Below are 11,371 nucleotides of genomic sequence, written 5' to 3' on the forward strand. Positions count from 1 at the left end.
CGGTTCAGTCTCTGCTTCAGTAAAGGATCTTTCTAAAAATCTGTTTGTTTTCTCTTAATGCTGAATAATAAAAACAGGTCAAAATGCTTTAAATATATATATAATAATATATGACTATGGAATATTAACAACAGCATGAAGACAACATCAGTTTATGTATTTATTTATTTCAGCATAATTAATTAAACATAAAGAACTTAAATACATATACATACCCAAGAAAAGAATATAGTTTAAATACATATATACAGGTTTAAAATTATTAGGCAAACAACAATTTTACATATATGTGTGTTACTATAACTGTAGTTAGCATATAAATAATTTTTATAGAGGCACATCCGAGACATGTTATCTTCATGAAGCTGTAGTATCACAGCAGATTCTTCATCCGCATACAATTTCAAGATAAAGTTCCTACTACAGCTAATAGATGGTACAGATGGAGTTTTTATTGTAACATATACCCATACATCCACAATTACAACTACATAAAAAAAGCTTGAATAAGAGCATTGAGAGTATTGAAAAGAAAGAGACAGAATGACAGATAAAGCTGCTGATCCTGAAGGCAACCATTCAAGCATGTGCTCCCTTAAAGAAAAGAATCGTAACAATCACAACATAGTGCTTTTTATTCGCTCAAAGATCTGGCAAACTTTAACTGCAGGGACACAGCCTTCTCTCACAATGGTGATGGTGCCTGCAGAAAGAGTGAGATAAGTTAGATGGTGCTTCATAAAACACCCAAATTTGAATTTTATGTGACTTCTTTTGTGTTCACCTTCATCAATCTTCAAGCAGTTAACCACAGTGGAAGCAACAACTTCATTAGAGTCTCCATCACAGAGAACTCCTTGGATCTTGTGTCCGAGTCGACTGTGCCAGAAAAGGGAGGGCAAATGAGCGGTTAGCAATAATCTATTACTAATACTCCACATCGTAAAATAAATAATTTGTCACTTTTCTACAGAAACATTTGCTGTAAAGGGGATCAGTCTACTACTTTGTAAGCTGTTTGCAAGCTCTTACTCAATGACCATGCTGTGGTGGGTGCTGTCTGCCTCTCCACTTGGATTGGCTGAGGTGATAGCAAGTGGTCCAGTAATATTACACAAGTGGCCGGTAACTGTGTGGTCAGGGACACGAATCATGATGCTGTCCCGAGTCCCAACACGGTCATAAGCTGGTCCCACTCCTACACACACAGACTGAGCTGAGGTGAGTGCTGATAAATGACACAGATTCCAGTAACACCATATTTACGCTGCACTACAAAGTTTACCGAGTTGGAACAGCCAGTCTCCTTTCTTGACAATGCAGCTGATGCCTCCGGGATACACATTCCTCATAAACTCCCAGAGCAGAGGACTGAAAGGAGGCTTGGCTGCCACCAGCTGTTCCACGCTAGAAATGCAAACACATATGGGCTTCTCGGCTGGTCTGTCCTGGAACAGGTTATAGATTGCAGATTAATAAGCCTTATACATTACAGACACGTGAATATTGAATTAATTTGCCAATCTTTTAATGACTCTTACTTTAATATTGTATATTTTTTCAATGGCCTGAGGATTTTTGCAGGATGCAGCTAGGGCGTACACGGTGTCTGTCGGAATGCCGCATACTCCTCCTTCCTCCAGAATTCCAGCGATCTTCAAGAGACCGCTGGTAAGTCGTGAGCTGGCTATCGGACATGGCAGCTCTGGCGATGTTTCCTGCTTCTTTACCTCCTAAGATAGGACACAGTGGAGAGGGCATGTTTAAAAAACTGACTTTGAGAAGGAGCACAAAGTCAGTTTCATCTCTGCTTACCTTCAGTAAGGGAGGACCCATAGGTATGAGTCTCTCTGAGAAGATGCCGCTCACCAGTGTTGCCAGAATGCCATATACACAAATTATTGCCACCAGTGCAAGCATGGCAACTGTAAAAAACCCAAAAAAAAACAGAGTTTTAGAAATAATCAGCTTGACAGTCTCTATAACATTTTATATCATTTTTAATCAAAAGTGAATCCTGTGTTTAAAAATGAGGCTTTATCTATACTTACTTTCCAGCCTATATGGCAGTCGCTGGAGGGTGGAGAGCAGGAAACAGACAAGAGCAACTTCCATCACAGTCGTCAGAAGCAGCAAAACCAGGTTCTTATAGGCAGCTAACACAAACAGACACATAAAAAAATCCTTCTTGAAAGAAATAATCCAATCAACAAATCTTCTATTGAGACTAACAGGGAATTTTAATCTTACCAATCAACATGAGGAAACCATTAATGACCAGGAGGGCAATGGCTCCTGCTGTGAAAGCATAAGCTGCCCCTGTGGAGAGCTGAAGCAGGGTACCTAGAAAAAAAAAACCTGGGTTAAGAATCTTTTCTAAATCAGAAAGAGAAATGTCCACACTAGTGTTTGTACTGGCATACCTGCAAATCGAAACCAGGTCCATGTCGCCCATACTCCCACATAGATGGACGAGATGACTGACCCAAACCGACCACCACCTGTGACTTGCAACCTGCTGACATAAGCCTGGATGATCGCTCCAGAGATCAGGACCCAAGGGATGGTCAGATGAAGGAACGTGGGATTCATACTGGACAACTTAGAATGAATAGCTGACAGAGCTGCGACCCCATTTAAAAAGTAAAACAGAACATCGGAGGTCTGGTCAGTGTGGGGCACCATCTCGCTGCCTACTTGTTGGGACTTGCCCCACTTCAAAGCCTTCTTCATATTTGCAGTGGAGACAGGCTGCTTCCCTACAGGGATTAGTAACTTTTCTGCTATACTGTTGACGAGACGTGCAAAGGTGCCATAGATGGAGACTGCGGTAAACAGAGCGCAAGCTACACCAAAGAAGATGTAGTAACCCTCAAGTGGAATCTGGGGTACTGTTGAAACTGTGACTAGGACAAAAAGCATGTTGTGGATCAGTTCCAGGATGTCCATATTCAGACTTCCCACACACAGAATCAAGCCTGCCACCACAAAGAACCAGTTTCCCACCATTGCTTCTCTAGCAGAGCCTACTTCGCTCTTATTTACGATCAGAGTAGACGCCACAAACTCACCCCAAGCCTTAATCAGCCAATATGTGGCATGAAATCCAAACTTTGTAGTGTGGTAGCAGTCTTGGCGCAGATGGGCATAGTAGCTAGAGAACAATTGGGCGAATGAGATGATTGAGACCCAGGCAGCTCCTAAACCAAATGACTTCATGTACCCGAAGCTGTAGAAAGCAAAGATGAAAGGAGCTACAGAGTCACAGAAGAAACCCAACGCCATGGGTTCAGCATATTTGGTGTTTTTCTTCTTCTCTTGGCCAATGCTCTGGGCACTTGCTGAGTTTCCGATTCCTAAGAGAAGAACATTAAAGAGGGGGGTCCCAAAGCCTTTGAGGGCTAGACGTTGGGTCAAACCTTTGAGGAGCAGTACAGCTGAACCGTAGATGGCAAAGATCAAAATGAGCAACTCCAGGACCCCGGATACTATGAGAGCCCAGGAGCTTGCTACTATACCCACTGCTTCAAAGATTAAGGTGGCAGTGATGGCCCCAAAAACAAAAGGCATTATGTAGTTGACTGTGGCAGAGCAAAATGCCAGGAGAAAGGACAGTAAAATGTAGGGGATCAGACCCGCAATGGCTGACTCTTTTATGGACAGGAAGAAATAGCCACCTGGTATCTCTGCGGAGCCATTCAGAAATATGTTGGTCATGAGGTCAGTGGACAGAGATAAATTGCTTGTCTGATTTGTTGTTTGATTGTCAGAGACACCAGAGTAGATTCGGGTCGCCCCATAACTAGCCCAAAGAGCAGCATAGCCAATAAAGGCAGTGCCACTCAGGTGATCGTATTTTCTAAAGGAAAGTAGCCCGGCAATAAGTTGGCATATACCTCCAATCAGGATGAGATGAACACCTGTTAAATAAAATAAAAATGACTTAGCTAACTCTTCCTTTTTTCTTTTTCCTTTTTTACATTATTATAGCTGATTGTCAAAAATATGTACCTGCAAGTATGTTCTCCACCCCATATGCTTCTTTGCCAGTGTGGGCTGTATTGAAATTCTGCAGAAGTACGAGGAATGCACTGATCCCATTGGCTAGCATGCCCAGTACTCCTGGTTCCCCATAGAAACTGGCAGGAAACCCTTCTAGTGTTGCCATGATATTTTTGCTGTCAATCTACAGATGTGCAACGAAGCAAACAATGCAAATCATTCAAAATACATTTCAGAATCTGTCTTCATCTTCTTTTTATCTGGCTAATGTAATGTAGTGTTAAAACAACTTAAACATTGTGGAAAAACACATAAATAAATGAATAAAAATTCTAAATAATTATTAATAGATTCATGAGTCATTTTCACATTTATAAAAATAGAAAGAAAAGTAAATTATAATGATTAGAAATATTCCAAAAATACACTATAAAGCATACTGAATCACACAACTTCACTTACATCTTGTTAATTAACTATAGTTAGGCTAAAACAATATGTAACTCACTAAACATTTAAGGCTGAGGGACTGTCATTACAAGCTCTCCTAAAGGCAGCAGAGACACACAGAGAACTCGTATTTAACTTTCCTGCTCCAGTAACTGGAAAATTGTCACTGAGCACTAACAGGGAATTTTATTCATATCTAATGAAAAACATTTACTGAATATTTAACAGAAAACAGGATCTGTTAGATCAATTAGATAGTGTCATTTAGCTCATATTTAACTTTAAATGGTTACATATTTTTAACCAAGTAAAGCTATTTAGCTCATGTAAAAACATCATCTTAATTAGTACAGCTTTTTAAGTTGTAGCTGGGTTACATGTTCCTCTAAATAATAAAGTAATAAAGAAAGTGAAAATAAAGTCCTACCTGGCAGAGAATCTTAGAAAGATGAACAGGCAAACTCTTCTGAAGCAGGAATGACAGTTTGACATAAATAAGGCTTTGCTACATGTAGGAGGAGTTGCTGTAATTTCCCCTGTCCCAGAGCCCTTAGATGTGACATCATCTTTGCACTGTGACAGTAAAGTAAACCTTTCCTCCTCCTCCTGCTGTGACGATGGTGACGTTGAAGACGGTGCCCACAGTGGAAATTCCTTTTTTTTAATGATAAGTCTTTGTTATGGATATGCCTGCCCTTCCCTGTTCCTTTGAGTCAGGTATAAGATTAGACTATATAAGGCAGGTATCGTCTCACACTTAGAAGCATCAGCATCCCTGACAAAGTGCTGCTGGTAAAACTGCTGCATTGAGAAGAAAGAGAAAGGACAGTCAACTTGACAGAAACACCAGACTGGAACCATGATTTCAACTGTAAAGGTAAAAATTAAAAGTTATTTTTGCATTACTATTTTTAGTAGAAAACATTATATTCATAAGTCCAATCAACTTAATTTAATTAAGTTAAGTCTTAATTTAAAATTGTCTGGCAGACTTAATTCAGTCTAGTAAATAAGAAAAACATAAATCCTAATATCATATTTTTGCAGTGAGTAGTTGTTTCTCTGAGTAGACAGCAGAGTGATACTTAAATGAGCTCTTGGTAAATTTTCAGCAGGTTAGTCATGCTGTCTTACACCTGTTACAGCAGCATTGTGTCAGCACAACAGCTCTTTCAAAAAAAAAGTCACACGGGCTGAGTTCTACTCATTGCAGTAATGCCGATGTCCACTGAGACTTTAACAAAGCCAGAGAAGAAAATAACTGTCTCTAGAGCGTGTAATAGATCTGAGATGTTTTAAATAGAAAGTACAATGTGTGTTAATTTCAGCATGGGTTTTGCTAATAATATTCTGCGCTCTTTGTCCTGTAGAAAGCCATTAGACCTGTGTGGGCTGCCAGAGCAATGCATAAATCTGCAGTGGAAGGTAAAACCTTTGTTGTGTTTCATTCTGTCAGTTCACCAGGAAACATATTTCTCTGTTTCACATTTTCCTTTTGCTTAGTCCAGACCGTGTTTTTTTTTTTCCCCCATTGCATTCTTCTTTCATTCATTCATTCCTCTCTGCAGTCTTGAAGCAGCCAGTGCCCGAGGACACAGTCACAGCCAGTTTTGGGAAGTTTATCAGTGAATTAAAGCCCCAGCATCTATCCCCTGTAGTGCTGCACCGCAGTAAAAGAATGGTGCTGGACAGCATTGGAGTTGGGCTGATCGGAAGCACAACAGATGTGTTTGAACTGGCCCTCCAGCACTGCCAGGTGAGTTGGGGAAAGGGATTAAAAATAAAGGTTTAAAAATAAAGGTTTCTTATTAATGTTTCCTCCCATATAAGGCAGTGAGACAGGTGAAAGCAGAAGCCTCACCTTTTATTTTATTATTTTTTATTTTCTTTCTGATGATTTTTTTAGTTTAGGTGTTTGTCATATAACTTACAAAGAAACCTGTTGAGGTCCCATCGTTATTTAAAGCTTTTAAACGTTTAGTTTGTGTGTGTTTGTGTGTGTGACTGTGTACACTGAGAGTGTCAAATGTTGCATTGTGCTTACCTGTCTCCGTCGCTTCCCCTCAGAACATGTACGCTCCTGGTGACACCAGCTCTGTGTATGGACACAGGGGCATCAGACTCTCCCCGATACTGGCAGCTTTTGTCAACGGAGTGGCGGTGAGTATGAATAAGTGGAACAGATGTGTCAGCATGCACCAGACAATTTTACGTGCAAAGACACCCGTACCACTCCTAAAAAGTCGCCTGTGTGTGAGCTCAGTTTTTGGTCTAATCCTGGACGGTAAACAAAAGCAGGACTTGGTGGAAAATCCCAAAAATTTCCATCATTACATCAGGACATCTGCAAACATTGTTTTTTAAAGATGCCATCAGGGTGCCAAGCTCATTTCTATAGCCTGTGTTAGTCTCAGACAGTAAAAGATTGTAAAGTGAGAGGATTTTCTAATGAAAAACCGCCTGTGACTGAGTTTAGCCAGGAAGAGTATGCGCACTAAAAATAATAATTTGGGTGTAGAGAGCTAAATTACATCATTTAAGCACAAACACGATGCTTGGTACTGGGTCATATCTCTAACAGCAAGCACCTGTTTTTGCCATCAGCTCAGGAAATGTATCAGTAGCCATCTAATTAATTTTAACATTAAACTAATGCTGTGCTGGGTTTTGATGTCCTATCATTTGATCATTAAAATCTTTTTGGTTCAGACTCACTCCATGGACTTTGATGATACATGGCACCCTGCCACTCACCCCTCCGGAGCTGTCCTTCCTGCTGTGTTAGCTCTCAGTGACATGATGCCAGCTAACAATAAGCCCAGTGGCCTGGACTTCTTACTGGCTTTCAATGTTGGCATTGAGATTCAAGGCCGACTACTGAGGTTCTCTAATGAGGCCCACAATATCCCCAAGAGGTGAGTGCTTTAGAGCTCTATAGCTACATTACAGTATGCTACCCTTAACTGATTGCATCATTGATATTAGATTAGTTTCTCATTGACGATTCTGCATAAATGACTCTGGCTCTGCTGATCTCTACCCTGCAGTTTCCAAGCAGGCTGCGGAGGTGTAATGCACGCTCTATGAATCGCGTCAACAAGCTCTAAAAGGCGTCTTTTCATGCTCATGCGGGGACAGCTGAGACTCTGTGTGTAGTTTTAGCACTGCTTAGCCATGTGGAGCAGAATATGACAGAGGACTCTTTTTCCCATGTGCTTACACCCTCAAATGTGTCACCACATTATGTCCTTGTTGATGACTAAAATGACTAAAAACCTCTTACCACTCATGAAATGAGCTGAGTTACACAAGTGAGAGGCTGTTTGGAAAAACAATCTTTCACACAGGAGCTCTATTATGACCATTACGATATGTAGCACCCATTTAAAATTTAAAAACATCTAACCAACGTTTCTGTTTCTTTCTGATGAATTTTCCAACAGGTTCCACCCTCCTAGTGTGGTAGGCACCATGGGAAGTGCTGCTGCGTGTGCACGCCTCTTATCTCTGGACCCCATCCAGAGCAGTCATGCATTGGCTATAGCTGCTTCTCTAGCAGGAGCCCCAATGGCTAATGCTGCCACTCAGTCCAAACCCCTCCACATTGGCAATGCCTCCCGTTTGGGCCTAGAAGCAGCTCTGCTGGCCTCCAGAGGCTTAGAGGCAAGTCCTTTGGTCCTAGATGCTGTTGCAGGGGTAGCCGGCTTCAGTGCTTTTTATGAAGATTATGTACCACAGCCTTTACAATCACCCGGTAATGACAGCCATATGTTCCTGCTGGAGGAACAGGACATTGGCTTCAAACGCTTCCCTGCTCATCTGGGGATGCACTGGGTGGCAGATGCTGCAGCCTCAGTCCATAAGATTCTCGTTGGAGTTGGCCCTGGCACTGTCTCCCCAGCTCAGGTGGAGGACATCCTGCTCAGAGTCCCCAAATCGAAGTACATAAACAGACCTTTTCCAGAGTCTGATCACGAGGCACGCCACTCCTTCCAGTTCAATGCTTGCACTGCTCTCCTGGATGGAGAAGTGACTGTGCAGTCCTTCACCCCCGCTGCCATGAGCCGCCCTGACCTGCACGCTCTGCTGAGCCGTGTTCGCCTGGAGCATCCCAATGACAACCCCGCTAATTTCAACCGCATGTACGGTGAAGTCCAGCTAACCCTGGTTGGGGGCGACACTGTGAAGGGACGCTGCAACACCTTCTACGGTCACTGGCGCAATCCACTGTCCAACGACAGCCTGAGGAAGAAGTTCAGGAGCAACGCAGAGGTGGTGCTTCCCTCAGAGAAGGTCGAGCGGCTGATTGAAGTGGTGGAGGACCTGGACCAGCTCAGGGACTGCAGGAACCTTCTCTCACAACTGCAATAGACTTTGGTTTTGTTGGAGTTACACAGTAGCCTAACAGCAACACAAATATTCTTGCACATAAAAATATTCAAATCAAAATATGAAAAAATCTACATGTTGAGCCATCTGACAATTTTAATATTGTAATATAGACATATATTGTTATTATCTCGGTTCATGAAAAAAATCAGTATTTTGAGATAAGAAGTTGCATTACAAAGGGAACATTAGGTGGATTCTATATATTGAATGCTTTCCAGTATTGCTGCTGTATATACAATGTATTAAGAGTTGTGCTTTTCCAAACAATGGATTCCTAAACGGGGTAAAAGATTGTTGGTTTTAATCTATATGTCTGCTTCTATTGTCATTCAAAGAAGACAATTTCAGTATTTCTGTTTGTGTGTTTTCATCTAAATAAATAAAATTACAAAAAACGCAAAAAGGCATTGTCTGACATGTTCTGTGTTACATATCCCAGAGGTGCTTAAAGAGTCAGCTAGCTAATGATGCAATAAAGTAGAGCCTTGCTGGTTTGTCAATAAATGAATCACACCCATTAGATAGTTCAAATACATGTTGTAGTATCTGATTTGATTATAAGAAGAAATATGCACATATACTTCAACTGAAACCATCAGAACATCTACAGAGTGAAAGAAAAAGTTGATAGCTGGTTTTGTCTTTCAAGTGTGTTTATTTGGAGTGCAAACATAAAGATGTGATAAAATGCGAAATAGTGCTGGGAAATGTAGGCTGGTTTCCTCGTTCCTGCTCCTTGAGCTTATATGTGTTTAATGACGCGTCCACTTCAGTCTTACACAATGAACTGGAATAAACTTGAGTTTGGGTCGTAAATGAATAATTCACAAATTAAAACAAATCAAATTGAGATTAATGAAGAAGAAAAGAAAAGGGACTTTTAAGTTAATCATTAAACTTAGCTAACAGTACCAACTTATTACCTTTGGTGCAATTTCAGTGGTTTCCCCTATTTCATAAACCTTTGTCTGGTATTCATCCTCTTATGCATTCATATTCATATTCATCCATGTTCTTTCACCTATTCAGTTTAGGGTTGCAGGGTTACAGGGGTGAGGGGATTGCATCCTTGCATAGAGCAAGAAGGGGTACTTACACCTGAACAGGTTGTCGGTTCAATAGGGTCTTATATCACATGGAAACATTTAATTATATAACTGTGTAAAACTGAAAAACGATGGTGTATTATCTGATCATAAAAGGCAAGGACACAGTTTTTCCCTCTGTACCCCAGTGCAATGGATTTGAAAGGAACCAATCCAGGTATGACATAAATGTAAACTTTGAACCTTAATACACAATATTTAAGAAACATATTTGATGGACCATTTAAAAATTACAATAATTCCAAAAGATGTCCCTCTATCATCAAGGGCTCAAAAGTAATAATTTAAGGAACTGAAGTAATAAATAGTGTTATGGGCAGATGTGGTCCACTGTATAGCAGAAAGAAGAGCTTTTTGATTTCAGTTATAATAATAACATTAAAACACAATGTCTGTTCTGTTTTTCGGTTCAATAGGGTCTTATATCACTGATAAACAGTTTCATAACAGACAACTGTGTTTTATTTATGTAAATTTTTCTTTAACTGTGAGCACGCAACAGAATTTTTAACATTTTTGCTTTATAAGATGAAGGCTGGATAATGCTCTTCTATTTTGTTCCCTTTAGTAGCTATTTTTTCCCTTTAGTAGCTATTAATGTGAGGACTAAACATGTGTCCAAAAATGTGCTGGTGCAAGCAAATAATTGCCAACAAAAAGAACTATTAGTGAGGTGGGAAAGACTTTGAGATTGGCAGATAAAGACTTACATTCCTAACTGCTGTGTTGGCCTTTCACAACTGAAAAAAAAAAAGGTTGAGAGTTTGCTAACACTTGTTGGAGCTGATATTATGAACTGCTGGATACGTTTGTTTTATAGTAACACAGAAGCATAGCAACAACACAAATATTCTTGCACATAAATATATTTAAATCAAAATATGAAAGAAAAATCTACATTTTGCATATTGCAGAGCTCAAATATAGCAAAATACATTTTGAGCCATGTCACTATTTTTAATATTTGTAATATAGATGTATGTTAATATTATCTTGATTCATGAAGAAATCAATATTTTGAGATAATAAGTTTCATTACAAAGGGAACATAAGTGGGTTCTATCTAACGAATGCTTTCCTGTATTGCTGCTGTATATACAATGTATTAAGAGTTAACAATGCTTTGTGCTTTTCCAAACAATGGATTCCTAAACGGGGTAAAAGGTTGTTGCTTTTAATCTTTAAATCTTTAAATCTGTTTCTATTGTCCTTCAAATTCAGTATTTCTGTTTGTGTGTTTTCATCTAAATAAAATTACAAAAAATGCAAAAAGGCATTGTCTGACATGTTCTGTGTTACATATCCCAGAGGTGCTTAAAGAGTCAGCTAGCTAATGATGCAATAAAGTAGAGCCTTGCTGGTTTGTCAATAAATGAATCACACCCATTAGATAGTTCAAATACATGTTGTAGTATCTGATT

At 39.9% G+C, this 11,371-nt stretch overlaps 2 protein-coding genes across 3 annotated transcripts; one reads left to right on the forward strand and one right to left on the reverse strand.

The window, feature by feature from the left end:
- Positions 1-178: 178 nt before the first annotated feature.
- si:ch211-153b23.3 lies at positions 179-5,007 on the reverse strand. Of its 2 annotated transcripts, XM_042212714.1 has the most exons (11): positions 4,880-5,007; positions 4,012-4,186; positions 2,424-3,920; positions 2,251-2,343; positions 2,052-2,156; positions 1,816-1,925; positions 1,542-1,733; positions 1,286-1,448; positions 1,033-1,198; positions 785-879; positions 179-703 (listed from the first exon to the last, which is right to left on the reverse strand). In XM_042212714.1, the coding sequence occupies exons 2-11, from the start codon at positions 4,166-4,168 to the stop codon at positions 618-620; spliced, it is 2,664 nt and encodes an 887-aa protein (XP_042068648.1). In that variant the 5' UTR covers positions 4,169-4,186; positions 4,880-5,007; the 3' UTR covers positions 179-617. The 2 variants fall into 2 exon arrangements, with proteins under 2 accessions (XP_042068648.1, XP_042068653.1); XM_042212719.1 differs by lacking the exon at positions 4,880-5,007 and having other exon boundaries at positions 4,012-4,259.
- A 194-nt stretch (positions 5,008-5,201) lies between these two features.
- Positions 5,202-9,235, forward strand: irg1l (immunoresponsive gene 1, like). The gene is made up of 6 exons (XM_005921256.2): positions 5,202-5,329; positions 5,823-5,877; positions 6,021-6,208; positions 6,520-6,612; positions 7,162-7,367; positions 7,896-9,235. Exons 1-6 carry the CDS (start codon positions 5,312-5,314, stop codon positions 8,821-8,823), a joined length of 1,488 nt encoding a protein of 495 aa, XP_005921318.1. The 5' UTR covers positions 5,202-5,311; the 3' UTR covers positions 8,824-9,235.
- Positions 9,236-11,371: the final 2,136 nt, after the last annotated feature.

This window comes from Haplochromis burtoni, unplaced genomic scaffold (assembly GCF_018398535.1).
Source record: "Haplochromis burtoni strain Fernald_Lab_line unplaced genomic scaffold, NCSU_Asbu1 Contig_10, whole genome shotgun sequence".
In the NCBI taxonomy this organism is placed as follows: Eukaryota; Metazoa; Chordata; class Actinopteri; order Cichliformes; family Cichlidae; genus Haplochromis; species Haplochromis burtoni.

Excerpts from the sequence above, each read along its gene's own strand:
- irg1l (XM_005921256.2), top strand. Across the intron at positions 6,209-6,519 it reads TGGCCCTCCAGCACTGCCAG|AACATGTACGCTCCTGGTGA; the intron begins GTGAGTTGGGGA and ends GCTTCCCCTCAG. Across the intron at positions 6,613-7,161 it reads CTTTTGTCAACGGAGTGGCG|ACTCACTCCATGGACTTTGA; the intron begins GTGAGTATGAAT and ends TTTTTGGTTCAG.
- si:ch211-153b23.3 (XM_042212714.1), bottom strand. The coding sequence starts at position 4,168 with ATGGCAACACTAGAAGGGTTTCCTGCCAGTTTCTATGGGGAACCAGGA. Across the intron at positions 1,926-2,051 it reads ACTGCCATATAGGCTGGAAA|TTGCCATGCTTGCACTGGTG; the intron begins GTAAGTATAGAT and ends GGTTTTTTACAG. Across the intron at positions 1,734-1,815 it reads TGGGTCCTCCCTTACTGAAG|GAGGTAAAGAAGCAGGAAAC; the intron begins GTAAGCAGAGAT and ends GTCCTATCTTAG.